This window comes from Notolepis coatsorum, assembly GCF_963971535.1.
Source record: "Notolepis coatsorum genome assembly, chromosome: 13".
In the NCBI taxonomy this organism is placed as follows: domain Eukaryota; kingdom Metazoa; phylum Chordata; class Actinopteri; order Aulopiformes; family Paralepididae; genus Notolepis; species Notolepis coatsorum.
Window position 1 is genome coordinate 106,879,289 of NC_140177.1, and position 14,262 is coordinate 106,893,550.

General features: G+C 40.6%; 1 protein-coding gene across 1 annotated transcript; it reads left to right on the forward strand.

Annotated features, from left to right (window-relative positions):
* Positions 1 to 201: 201 nt before the first annotated feature.
* rps28 (ribosomal protein S28) lies at positions 202 to 9,596 on the forward strand. Its single transcript, XM_084326911.1, has 4 exons — positions 202 to 278; positions 621 to 668; positions 1,090 to 1,215; positions 9,470 to 9,596. The coding sequence occupies exons 1-3, from the start codon at positions 240 to 242 to the stop codon at positions 1,210 to 1,212; spliced, it is 210 nt and encodes a 69-aa protein (XP_084183037.1). The 5' UTR covers positions 202 to 239; the 3' UTR covers positions 1,213 to 1,215; positions 9,470 to 9,596.
* Positions 9,597 to 14,262: the final 4,666 nt, after the last annotated feature.

Below are 14,262 nucleotides of genomic sequence, written 5' to 3' on the forward strand. Positions count from 1 at the left end.
ACTGTCCAAACTACCGGAAACGGTACTGCTAAATGGTGAATTTAAAATATAATTTTAAACCAGTGAGATTATTTTTTTAATTAATATTCCTGATGAAATACTAATTTGGACGAATATAAATCGTAATACAATTGTTCCATTCGTAAATAATGGCAGATAATATATATATATATATATATATATAGAAATATATACCCACCATGCACCACGTAACTTCCTTTCCGGTCTAACCTGACAACATGGACGCCAGCCGCGTGCAGCCGATCAAGCTTGCAAGAGTAAGTAAATGGGGAAATAAGCGAAAATAATGTCATTTACATGGATATCTAATTATATTAACATCTAATCTCGCAATCGGTCCTATTTTTTTTTAATGTAGTTCTACTCTACGCTTTGAATCAGTGAAACCCTTCTCCGGGCCAGAGTCTCATCATGGAGGCTCGAGCATGCCAGAGCTTCGCAGCTAAATGCTCGCTCTAGTGGCTAACAGTTAGCCTATGCTAGCCACTTACAGTTAGCCTATGCTAGCCACTTAATGAAGAAGACCATCATTCCAGAAGATAATGTCATGCTTGTAAAAATGTCTAGAATGTTCGGCTCACTCGATATTTTTATTTCAGGTCACCAAGGTGCTCGGAAGAACTGGTTCCCAGGGACAATGTACACAGGTAACGTTATGCTATTTTGGCTAACAGGCTCGTGTCGGCTAACATTAACGTCAGAGTAGTGGGTTAAACGTGTTGGTTAATGAACTTTCCTTACTTTCGGTTTATTTCACGCGGAAGCATAAACCAAATGTTTTATATTTGACTTTCGTTTTCAGCGTTGCTGTCGTTTAGCTATGTTAATGCTAAAGCCATGATTGTGCTTACATCACCCCAAAATGTAGTGTATTACTTGTTGAGGCCTGGCATTAGTGCAGCTGTATGCTTGTTCCATTAACCCGAAGTTTAGCTTGTTAGTTTGTTAATACTCACTAATGGCTCAATGCTGGAATAGACTAGCTGGGATTTTCTACATGCCAGAAACTAACAGGTAAACTTCTATTTAGCACCATTTATACTAAGTATGGTCTCCTGTTAACCTCAGGTCCGTGTTGAGTTCATGGACGACAGCAACCGCTCAATCATCAGGAATGTGAAGGGGCCCGTCAGAGAGGGAGATGTCCTGACACTCCTGGAGTCTGAAAGAGAAGCCAGAAGGCTGCGATAAAAGGTGAGGATGGCCTAGTCTAGGACCAGACGGATAGGAGATGAGGATGGTCTAGGACCAGACAGATGGGAGGTGAGGATGGTCTAGGACCAGACTGATGGGAGGTGAGGATGGTCTAGGACCTGATGGGAGGTGAGGATGGTCTAGGACCAGACTGATAGGAGGTGAGGATGGTCTAGGACCAGACGGATAGGAGGTGAGGATGGCATAGTCTAGGACCAGACGGATAGGAGGTGAGGATGGCATAGTCTAGGACCAGACTGATAGGAGTTGAGTAGGATGGCATAGTCTAGGACCAGACGGATAGAATAGAAAGATTCAAGATTGTTTATTGTCATGTATGTGCACAGTTAAACAGTTTGCCATACAATGAAAATCTTATTTTGCTAGTCCAACCTTCACACAATACTTAACTAAAACATATTTAAATACAAGCAAGTGCTAAAATAAATAAATAAGGTAAAATAGATAAATATAATATATACAAGGCACAGAAATACTTAATTTATCCCGAAATTCGGCACTACAGTAAACGGTAAACATTTAGGTATTTAAAAACAAGTGACACATAAGAATAAAATATGCTACAGGATATACATTCTGATATGTATATACATTCAAAAATATACAGCCAGAAATATACAGTAACATGTACAGTACTATGTGTAAACATTTTAAAATGTTGATTTAAAAGTAAAGGTCCAGGAATATTTTGCCAGACTACTGTCATACTGGATAGGAGGTGAGGATGGCCTAGTCTAGGACCAGACGGATAGGAGGTGAGTAGGATGGCCTAGTCTAGGACCAGACGGATAGGTGAGTAGGATGGCCTAGTCTAGGACCAGACGGATAGGAGGTGAGTACGATGGCCTAGTCTAGGACCAGGTGGATAGGAGGTGAGGAGGATGGTCTAGTCTAGGACCAGATTGATGGCAGGTGAGGAGGATGGTCTAGTCTAGGACCAGATTGATGGCAGGTGAGGAGTATGGTCTAGTCTAGGACCAGGAGGTGAGGAGGATGGCCTAATCTAGGACCAGACGGATAGGAGTTGAGGAGGATGGTCTAGTCTAGGACCAGATGAATAGGAGGTGAGATGGCCTAATCTAGGACCAGACAGATAGGAGTTGAGGAGGATGGTCTAATCTAGGACCAGACGGATAGGAGTTGAGGAGGATGGTCTAATCTAGGACCAGACGGATAGGAGGTGCGGATGGCCTAGTCTTGGACCAGACGGATAGGAGTTGAGGAGGATGGTCTAGTCTAGGACCAGACAGATAAAAAATCTGCCATTTACAGATGGGAGCTGAAGAGGATGGTAAATGGATGATATTGGAACAGCCTAGGAACATACACATATATTTTTAAGCACAAATTGCCATATTGTTGACGCAAAGTCTTCTGTGTGGAGTTTGCTTCAATGGGTGATATTGGAACAGCCTAGGAACATACACATATTTTTAAGCACAAATTGCCATATTGTTGACGCAAAGTCTTCGGTGTGGAGTTTGCTTCATGTGTTCTCTTGCATGTGTTTTGTGTGGGTTTCTTGTGGGTACTGTGATTTCCTCCAACACTATGAAGTTGTGTTGTTTTTTCTTACGTTACTTTAAACTAGAGAAATATGTCGGAACTGAGTGGTACTTGGCCCCAGTCACCCTGCTAGGCCATTTTGCCGTTTTATCTTGTAGAATTTGACCAAAACTCTTAATAATTGTAATTGGAGACTCAACTCTGAGTAGGCAACTTGGCATAAGTAGATGTAAGTATCAGGCTTGTGTATTGCAGGGTGAATGACTGCCAACACACTATAATATATCGGTGTAGAAAGATTGGCACACTCGATCAATCTGTTTTAAATTATTCTTGATTCAAGTAAAGATGAAATTAATTATGAAGATGGACTCCAGCTCTTATTACAAATTATATTAAATGTACAGACCTCACTGTCCATACTGTCTACAATATGACCTCACTGGCCGTACTGTTTACAATATGACCTCACTCTCCGTACTGTCTGCAATCTGCCCTCACTGTCTACAATATGCACCAATACCACCTCTTGGATGCTGATTTAAACTTTTAGTATTTGTAACCACTTAAATGCAACATGACATTCAGCACCAACGTGTTCATTCTTTTCCATTTCACTGGACTGATGGGGCTTTTCAAATGTAGTCAATCAAATGTATTGGACTTCTGTCATTAGGAATTGTGGTTTAATCGGCAAGCATTTTGCGAGTCAACAGCACAAGGCCATACAGTTATGTATTAAAATGGTTTTCTTGGCAATTTCAAGTAATTTGCTATGCATTTCTATAGTCTGGCATTAATTAGATATTCTATTATAGAGCTTTGACGATGGTCGTGTTTTCTGGCCTCCCTACTTCTGACTAAGGCAGAATTACATGAAAGTCTTGAATCAATATGAAAAGTTTTTATCTTTAAAAAAAAAAGACATTCATTGGGATGGAACAGTTTTAGGAGCCCCTAGTAGGCTTGGGCGGTATGACGGTATTACGGTATACCAGGGTATTTAGAAATCCCGACGGTATTGAAAACCAATACCGTCAAAACGGAGTTTTGTTGTAGTGCACACACGCGCCGCCGCCAGCAGAGGGCGAGACCAGTCCTCACTAGTGGGGTGAGCCATGCAGAGCTGGTTGTCTACACACAGCAGGGCTCCAGACTTAACTTTTTTCACCACAGTCCCAGAACCGTCCCGAAATACACTTTTAACCGTCCCAAAAATCAAATGTAGTTTCTTTACTTTGGTTTTGTCGTCTATAGTTATTGCCATAAGAAACGCCATTCAGAGAAGGGGAGAATAAATTGATTTAGTCAAAAGGCTCCCAGGTGGAAAGATTTCACAAGAATAATTATGATTAAAAATATATATATATATATATATATATATATATATTAAAAAAAAAAAAGGTGTTTAACAAGGTGCTAGTATAGGGATATTTGGTCACGGTGCTGTTAGTCAACCAATTGGAGCCATGTTGATTATTCCTTCCATAGGAAAATATATTTAAATGTATTTGTATTTTATTTCGTTTTAGTTTTTTGTTATTACAAATGTGTTCATGGTTGAAAATGTTAGAGATAAATAAAGATCAAATCTAACTGAATAAGTTATCCCTCTTCTAACAAGAAAGAAAAACGTAGTTTAGCTTTAAACTATATAATGTCATTGCGTCCAGAGATTCCACCTTTGGATAACTAAAGTAATGACACTTGACTAGTAATGAAACATGTCCCTTAGATCGTGCTGTCCTCCTGGTCGATATTGATAACTGCTGCTAAATTCCAGCGGGCTCTCCTCACTGAATATGGATTCATTGTGTAGCTGAAGTGAAGTTTGCCTATAGCCTGTCGTCTATTTCTCCGCGTTCGTTTCGATAAATGTAACGTTATGCCAATTAACTCGCAATGGTAGTAACATTACGTGTTAGTATAGAATCGAATAGAAATCCTTTAATAGTCCACAGGGAAATTCGGCACTACAGAGCAGACTATGTATTGCTCACATTGAACAACAATAAACATTTAGGTCAATAGGACTAAAATAGGAATAACAATATAATAATATTAAAAAGAAGAATAAAATAGTGTGAACTATGGATTAATCAGTGGCAGTCTGATACGTTAGTCAGTAACGTTAGCTAGCAATAAGCAGCTATAACTAGAACGCATCGATAACTGTATACAGTTCCAATAGACTAACATTACACTTCTGTGATTTAAATGTGTCCTTGACTCCTTACCCTAGACTCAGGGGTAGGGATGCCCCCCGGACCCCGGTTTTAAACGGGAACCGGTACTATATTAGAAAATACCGGAGTATTTATAAGCTCTGACGTCCTCGGTACTGCTATCGATACTCTAGAGAAATTATTATTATTATTATTATTATTATTTAAAAGTTGCGAACGATCCTCTCTCTGTCTCTGCACGAGAAGCGAGCCGCAGCCAGCGAGTCAATTATTACACACACTCCTCGCGAGTCGCTCGCTAGTGCTACACATAGACATACGGGTACTACATACGGGTACTCCTTAATGAAAGTGCTCCCCGACGCCCCGTGCTATAGCGCGCGGCACACAGACAGCAGCTCTGCATGCAGAGTCGTGATCATGGCGGATAGAGCGAAGCGTTCTAAAGTATGGATATACTTTACAAGGGTCAATGCCGACAATGCACGTTGCCACAAGTGCAACAAAACATTTGCCAGTAAGGGTGGCAATACGAGCAAATCAATTTATCAAAACATCTGTTGGCAAAACATGATATTAGTGTGCAGAAATGTGCGTATTCGACTGCCTTGCGCGCAGTGTTCCATCTGCATACTGCAGCCGTAACCCAAGATACGGAGTTGCCTAGGCTAATAACGAATTATTACAAATAGGCTAATAAACAAAACAATTGTTTAGCTACAAATACTACAATCTAAACTTTTTATAGATCGTCAAGCTGAGGCGTCAGCCACTATGTCCCAGCCCAGTGAGCCCAGGGCCACCACACATCCTCCCTCTACCTCCCTCCACCACCCAAAGTCCTTTCTCCCTAGCAGCTAGAGGAAGGATGACAGAGGATAGGGTGAACGAGTGTCACAGTTCTGTTAGCCTTTTGCATTTGTTGTTTATTATAAAAAGTCTATAATTCAGAGTCAGACACATTTAAAACATTGTTGCTGAAGAAATTATATTAATTTATTATATTTATTTATAAAGTTATATAAAAGAACATTGCTGCTGCTGTTGCTGAAGAAATTATATTTATTTATAATACTTATTTATAAAGTTGTATTTATAAATAATAAAGCAATGTTGATTCTGTTCTTAATTAATTGTCCTTTTTTCTTGCAAAAAAATAACCAAAAAGAACCGATAAGAGTATCGATAAAGTACCGAACCGTTAAGCAGTATCGATAAGAGTAGTAGTATCGATAAAATCCTAACGATACCCATCCCTACTCAGGGGTAGTATTGCTGGATGCAGTTCCCTGTTGGTCATTTTGGGTCTGTTTATCCTCTTCAAATGGCGCAGCATGTTTGCGGTGATCTCTTCACTGAGAGGACGCCACAGTATAGCGCGTTTTTTTTATATATATAACATTCTGATCTTTTCGCGGTTCTTGTACAGTGGTCTCGTGCTGTGCGACTGTCAATTACCAGCTGTCATTCACTGTGTCAACCAGGGTTAAATACCAGTGGAGAAAGCCTAGGTAAGAGAGATTTCCCTCACCTGTTAACACGTTTTTCTTTTTTGATGCGAGATTCATTTGGGGTGTGACGCTGCTGCAACATGACTGGCTGATGAGGTGGGTAGGAGCTTGATGCTGGATTAGTGTATCGCTGCATTGGGAGGCGGAGATGGTCATTGGATTTGGCAAATCACGCTACGTTTAGACTTTAGTGAACTCTTGTCAATTTAGTCAGCACGAGACATTCACCATTTGACAGCAATATATGCACGCACTGACAGTCGGCCAATTGACATTTCCTGTAAAAAAAAAATCCCCTCCGTCCCGTTTGCGTCCCAGCAAAGATTTCTGTTCGTCCCAAATCAATATTTATAATGAGACGGGATGATTTATTACAGATTTTAATAAAAATATCTCCTTTGACGCAGCAGCGCCCTCTGCTCAGGCATCGCCTTCACCATCAACAATGACCTGTAGGACTGCCGCCATTATGTTATGCCTGTGTCTAGATTTAACAGTGCACACCTCAAAAGAGAGTGCAGGCCATTAGTCTGTAGGAAGACGTAAAAACCGGACACTACTCATGCAGTTAAAAATATTAATTGGACTGTTAACTATCGACACGTTTTGGCCTTCATCAGGGTGTAAACTCGAGACTTGGAACTTTTAACTCAATTGTTTGAATGTCTTATCGGTAGATATTTTGTCTATCGTTTCTATTAGAGATGTTCCGATACCATTTCTTCCTTCCCGATCCGATTCCGATGCTTTGGGTATCGACCGATACTGATCCGATACCAGTGCATACATAAAAAAATATATATATATTATATAAATGATACTTTTTTTTTATATATATATATATATTATATAACAGATACTGTTTTATATATACTGTTTTAGTAATAACTAGAAAGTAATGGTATTTATTCAACAACAGGTGATTGTATAGATTAGTATTAGTATCATTAATCAATGAGTATGGGGCTGCGGCACTGCAGATATACCCTACTCCAATGATCCGCACGGACGTTAGACGGTGTTGCACTCGCTACCCAGTCTGTTAGTAGCAGAGGCTCTGGCTAGTAGTAACGTTCATGTTGTGATTTTCCATGCAAAATAAATATTCAACATTCTCTTTTGAGACTCCGCCTCAGACTCTTATTCTTTGGCACTTGGAACTTGCTGTACTTTGCTTGCAGGTCTGCAGCCATTATTGCTGGATTATGAATAGCACCAACTTTAGCCACGGTACCGTTATCAAGCTAAGCTAGCTGACCTAGCTCGTCTCACCGCATTGACATTTGATAACGTTAGTCAGCTAACGCTAGTCAGTAGCTACTTGACTTAAATACGGGTGCATTATTTTTGATAGACGGGACAGTGTCAGGTCCTGGAGAAAGGACAGGCGATCATCTGATTTGATGTAACGTTAAAGCGGATGTTGTTCCAACTAGCTAGCTTTTCAGCTAATGCTATCATAGCACCAGCAAGTAAAACACATCCCGTCCGAGCTCCCTGTCACACGCTCTGTCGGGGACAATGGAATTTAAGAAGGTATCTGCTGTTAAAATGACAAACAGCATCACACTTTAAAACGCGTTCATTTTATAATCCTCACTCTCCGCAGGAGATAAATGACGTCATGGGATCGGAGGCTAGAATTTACGTGTACTCGCCGATACCGATGCCAGCATTTTACGCAGTATCGGCGGCATTTCCGATACTGGTATCGGAACAACTCTAGTTTCTATCGCCATTGTTGCAGAAAAGCAGCAGAATTGCTTTACATCAGTATTTGACTTCATTCCCGACCCTGCGCACATGTGCTGGAATAACTAACAAACACGGGAGGAGCACGACATGGAACGAAACTCCCTGCAACATGATACAGAACAGCTGACCTGTGATTGTAATTGAGCGTACCCCATCTCATATTTGTGCAGGAATGCAAATGCACAGCATTATCTGCACCTGCATCATGTTTTATTGAATAAAAATGCATCAATTGGCTTTTGTGGACCTTTGGAGGAGGACCCAATATTTAGACTTCAGTTGTACCTCGTCTTTTTATTTACCATGACTTTTAAAAGCTAATCAGTCATCCGTTTTTCACTCTACTCAAGTTGTGGTGTTACACGCTTGCATCCAATTTGATTTAAGCAGTGGATTATTGCTCATTCATCATATGAAATCCGTCGGAATTATTGGTTTTGCTCAAGATAAGTGAAAGCTGCTGTATGTTTTCTCTGTGAGCTATATCATAATTGAGATGGGAAATGTTTCATATTGTGATGGAAGTCCATATCGCACAGCCTACACAGTAGGGTTATCTTCTCGTGGTGATGGTCCAGTACTGCTGAATGAATTCAGAGGACACACTGATGGTCCAGCACTGCTGAATGAATGCAGAGAACACACTGCGATTGTCCAGCACTGCTGAATTCATGCAGACTGTGATGGTCCAGCACTGCTGAATTCATGCAGAGGACACACTGATGGTCCAGCACTGCTGAATTCATGCAGAGAACACTGTGATGGTCCAGCACTGCTGAATTCATGCAGAGAACACACTGATGGTCCAGCACTGCTGAATTCATGCAGAGAACACTGTGATGGTCCAGCACTGCTGAATTCATGCAGAGAACACTGTGATGGTCCAGCACTGCTGAATGATTGCAGAGGACGCACTGTGATGGTCCAGCACTGCTGAATGATTGCAGAGGACACACTGATGGTCCAGCACTGCTGAATGATTGCAGAGGACACACTGATGGTCCAGCACTGCTGAATGATTGCAGAGGACACACTGATGGTCCAGCACTGCTGAATGATTGCAGAGGACACTGATTGTCCAGCACTGTTGAATGAATGCAAAGGACACACTAGTCTGTGATAGTTCAGCACTGCTGAATGCAGAGGACACACTGTACTTGGAAACTTAAGAATCCACAGATCTCTTCCGTTTTCGTCCCGATCTGTTGTACTGGATGAGAAGATTGTAAATGTTTTTAGCTTTGCGTGTCTAATCGATCTTGTTCCTCCTTGCAGATGCTTGGTGAAGATGTGAGGTGCCAATCCAGCGCTTGTGGGACAGACTCTTGTCAAGATATCTCCTTGCAATGGCCTACATCTCACTTGTTTTTTTGGAAATAAATGTAGTTATTCGAGGATGGAACTTGTGGTTTTGTGTACTTGCTTTTCAAACTCAAACGGTTATGGTGTGAAAATCAAAACAAGCACAGATCCCATACAGCCCAAAAAGTGCTTGTTTACTTCCATTGATTTCAGTTATAAATGCACATGGCGCCGGTATAGGTAGGTACAATGAAACCGGTGAGCTCCCAAGAACATTGTCAATTGATATGAAATAATATGCCATCTCATGATGGTTGTCTGACCTGAAAACACCATATGATGCTCCTGGCTTTTGTTGGTGAAAGAACCACATGGAATTTAGCCATGCATGTAAAACTTCTCTTATTGCTTTTTAGTAAACTCGTTATATACGTAGAATGCTGATGCAGGTACGATTAATCGGGTTTCCCACTTGTCCTGGAAAACCTGAAAATATTTGCACTCTTAGACCCAAAACCTCAGTCACACCTATTGGCAAGCCTGATTTGAAGGTAGCACACCAAGGTATAATTTAGATGTATTCATTAGTCCTACATTGCAGCAGGTGACTAGTATATTTTGGATGCATGAACAGTTTCTTTTGACTGACTTGATGAAGATCCATCATGGTTGGAAATTATTAATAAATTCTAGATTATACCTCTGCTACTTAGTCGGACTCCCATTCATTATCTATGGAGCATCCATTTTAATCTTGATTTTATAGCATGTTCACAAACTTTGAACTAAGTGTCCTGGGCATAAGAATGGGAGGCATTCTCCTTTAAATGAGAACTTATCAGCATCAACTATTCAATCAGCGTATTTGTCTCGGGGACCCCCATCTGAGAACATTACTGTTGGATGTGATTTAGTCCAGCATTCCATAACCATGTACTTGGGGAGATGACATGGTGAATATTCAGAATCGTCATTCTTAAAGGAACACGCCAACATTATGGGAAGTGGGCTTATAGTCTTCTCCAGAGTCAGACAAGAAGATGGATACCAATTTCCTCTGCATTCAGTAGAAGGCGGCTAGCTTAGCACTAAACTTAGCTAGCTTGCAGCCATATAGCAGTCTACTGAATGAACAGAGGAAATTGCAATTCCCATAATGTTGGAATTATTAATCATTCTCATTGGGCTAACATCTAGTCAATGAAAATGTGATATTAAACCACTCCTTATTTTGCTGGGGACCTCCTGGAACCTCACCGTGTTGGTCTGCAACACCAACATAATTATGATCTAAAAACAAGGGTAAATATAGCTGTTAGCCTGCAAGATTAGTTTCAGATTGCAAGAAATGTAGTTTTTAACGTTTGTTTCCAAAGACAATGTTTGAACATCACTGTTTATCACTTTGACAAGAAACACTTTCTATTTCTAAATTGGTCCGATGACCTTTGGTCATTCCACAATCTAGAGTTTCATTGGTACAGAAAACCAGAGGTGGAAAAGTGTTTTACTCAAGCACTAGGTATACTTGTGTAAAATGTTGAGGTACTTGCACTTTACTTTTGAGTATTTAAATTTGAGGGAACTTTCAAAGGAAACATTTTACTCCACTACGTGTGTCTGAAACCATTAGTCAAAGAAAGATATATGACACAAATTGATGACGGTGATGATGTATTTTCAGATTTGAAGCCTGCCAACTTCAAGAGGATGTACTCAGACCCAGAATAACTGGACCACATACCACTTTAACATAACCTAACATAAGGTCAATGGATCAAGGTTTGAATGCTCCCTAGCAAAGTCATACATCCTATTTATGTACTGTACGTTTACGTTTGATACTTACTTTACCTACGTTTTTAATGGAGGACTTTTACCCCAGAGTACTATTTTATCTGGCTATAAGTGCATGGACTACTTCTTCCACCACTGCACTGCCAAAAACACTGCCGATGGGCTCTAACGTTAAAGGGATAATTACTTGAAACAGTAAAGTTATTGCTGGAACAAATTTTGCACTGTACTTTTTTGCTAATGCCACTAAGAGACAATAATAGACTATTCTATCAACTACTGGTCATTTCTCCTTAGTCAATGTGTTGCAGGTAGCAGGATCCAATTCAGTTTATCCAATTTCCATTATGTCCTGTAGATGGTAGCATTGCTCCTTGTTTATTCCAAGCTTAGTGTGTAAACATATGTTCAGAAGGAACAGTCTGTATGGCCAAAACCTGAGTTGGGAGCAATGAATACATTTAAATGCATTTAAAAGTCACGCAGCCTGTTCTCCAGCTGGTACGGCCAAGTTGTAGCAGTTTAAAATAAATACATCTGTGGTGAAAGAAGTGAAAAAATCTTAAAGGAACACGCCAACTTTTTGGGAAATTAGCTAATCGTCTTCTCCAGAGAGAGAAGAAGATAGATACCAGTTTCCTCTCTGTGCGTTAAGTAGAAAGCTATCTGGCTGCATGTTAGCCTAGCTTAGCACAATGAATGGAAGCGGACATGGCTGGTTAGTGGTTGGCCTTCGGGAGAGGTGTTAGTTGGACAATGCCTAGGCTAACCGGCCATGTCCGCTTCCATTCATTGTGCTAAGCTAGGCTAACGTGCAACCAGATAGCTTTCTACTGAACCCACAGAGAGGAAACTGGTATCTATCGTCTTGTCTATCTCTGGAGAAGACTGTAAGCTAATTCCCCAAAATGTTGGTGTGTTCTTTTAAGTAAAAGTACGACTTGAGTGTCACCCTGGGACAGAAAGGGCATTGAATACATAGTACTTCATGGTAGTACAGAGTATTAAATGGTATTACACAGTACTACAGGCTGCCCCTAAATTTAAAGGCGAAGCACCATAAGTGGGATCCTGGAGTTAACACAATACAAGGGTTCAACTTCTTCATCCCAGAACCAAAATTAAGTCTATTCAATGTCACCCTGGGACAGAGCTGGGGGGTCGCTGAAACATACTAGCACTCTTGTCATGTGGGTAGCCTCCAGAAACTTGCCTGCTGCGCGACCCATATAGGCTCCCGTTACATAAACACTGCTTTAAATAGCCACAAAAAGTGCCGTTCTGCTATCTAAATCTACCATATGTTTATAAGACCCCTTGCTGTCTTTCCAGAGGGCAGTCCCTGATCCTAAAATCCCATCCTGAAATGGAGAGGGGTAAAGCAAAGCCAGTTTGAACTGCAAAGTAGGGAAATCCATCCTGAGTTTTGAGTGATTTGTGTGACTTTTGTATGTTTTCATTATTATGTCATTTGTGTGTGTGTGTGTGAGTCCGCGCAATACCACACAGTGCAATGCAGTTGGCCATTCCCTCCATCCCAGCATGCTTTGCGGTTGCAGCTAAATGTGTGTTTTGTTGTTTTATAAGATGTCAAAACGTGTAGTGTTGCAAATGTTATAATTGTGTTTTAACCATGAGTGTTATTTGAAATAACCATTTCAGCCTTGGTTATTAATTTAACAAGATTTGCTGACGTCACTAAGTAGCATTTGAGAAATTATAAAATGATTTGCATATGTGCTTGAGACTTCTTTTTCAACTGGGCCCTGGCCAAGAAGGCAGCATACAGAGAAGGTTCACATATAGACATTAACACTTTAACTGCCGGGAAACGCTTTACAGCGTCATTCCCGGCCATGCTCAAGTTGCCGAAGGATGTCTTTAATATCAATATTTAAAAAATCTGTGGTCGGATTCATATTTCCCCTCCGCTGGCCTGAGATCCACCAGGAGGACCCACTGAGCTCTCTGGCGGTTCAGGAGCGCCATCTGGTGGCCGATCGGCGCAATCGCCAAACAGGACGTGCTGTGGAGGTTGTGCTGGTCGGCCATATTACTTCCGGGCACTCGGTACATGTCCCGGGACTCTGGCTCGTCACAATATTATAGCGATCCATTGCCAATAACTCGATAAACAACATGATTTGGACGTATATAGTATTATACAAGCTGGAAATGTTTCATCAGGATAAACATCCCATAATCGAAAACGTTCTACACCACGCTGATCGTCCAACGGCGCGAGGAAGATCCGGTAAGATTTAGCGTTATTGTTGAACGTGTTCCATATAAACTGTTATGATGAACATATGACCCACACTAGATGAATGATATAACGCTGCCCACGGAATTATAAACGATCCCCCGCCCATCCGGTCATCATCAGATCATACGTAGATCATTCTAGAAGTACGTCCAATTGAAATTTTTTATATCGCCCCGATTGCCATCAAACTATTTCATCATCAATATAATGCATTTGGGGCTATAGATCACGTTCTGGAGAAAGCTGCAGAAAGAGATGAAAACATACTTATACATTAGACCATACTTTACTATGAATATGTGAATGAAAAAGTTTAACGTTGCTACACAATGAACAATACATATAGGACTTTGAATGGGCCCTAATAATGGCAATGTAGCAATAGAATTTAAAAAGTTATAGCCATGCAAAGAAGGGGTACTTCTCCATAGACAAATAGAGCTGGCAATCTATGGTATATAATGAATTTAACCCATGGCACCCAAAGTGTTAAAACAAATACAAATAAAAACAGGATAGTGACAGCACATAAGTAAATAAAACATTTGGAAATGACTTCACGTTTCTATGAAAACAGACAATATTAAAAACAGGATAACTCCATGGCAAGAAGTTGTCCAATTATTTCCTTAAAATGATGAATTCCAATGAGGGAAGAGATTACATAAAGCGTATGTGTACATGCCATACGTCTTTCTTTCAT

What these genes read in the sequence shown, in the direction of transcription:
- rps28 (XM_084326911.1), top strand. Translation starts at nt 240, where the DNA reads ATGGACGCCAGCCGCGTGCAGCCGATCAAGCTTGCAAGA. An exon ending in AGCCGATCAAGCTTGCAAGA is followed by an intron (nt 279 to 620) that starts GTAAGTAAATGG and finishes TTTTTATTTCAG; the next exon opens with GTCACCAAGGTGCTCGGAAG. An exon ending in CCCAGGGACAATGTACACAG is followed by an intron (nt 669 to 1,089) that starts GTAACGTTATGC and finishes TGTTAACCTCAG; the next exon opens with GTCCGTGTTGAGTTCATGGA.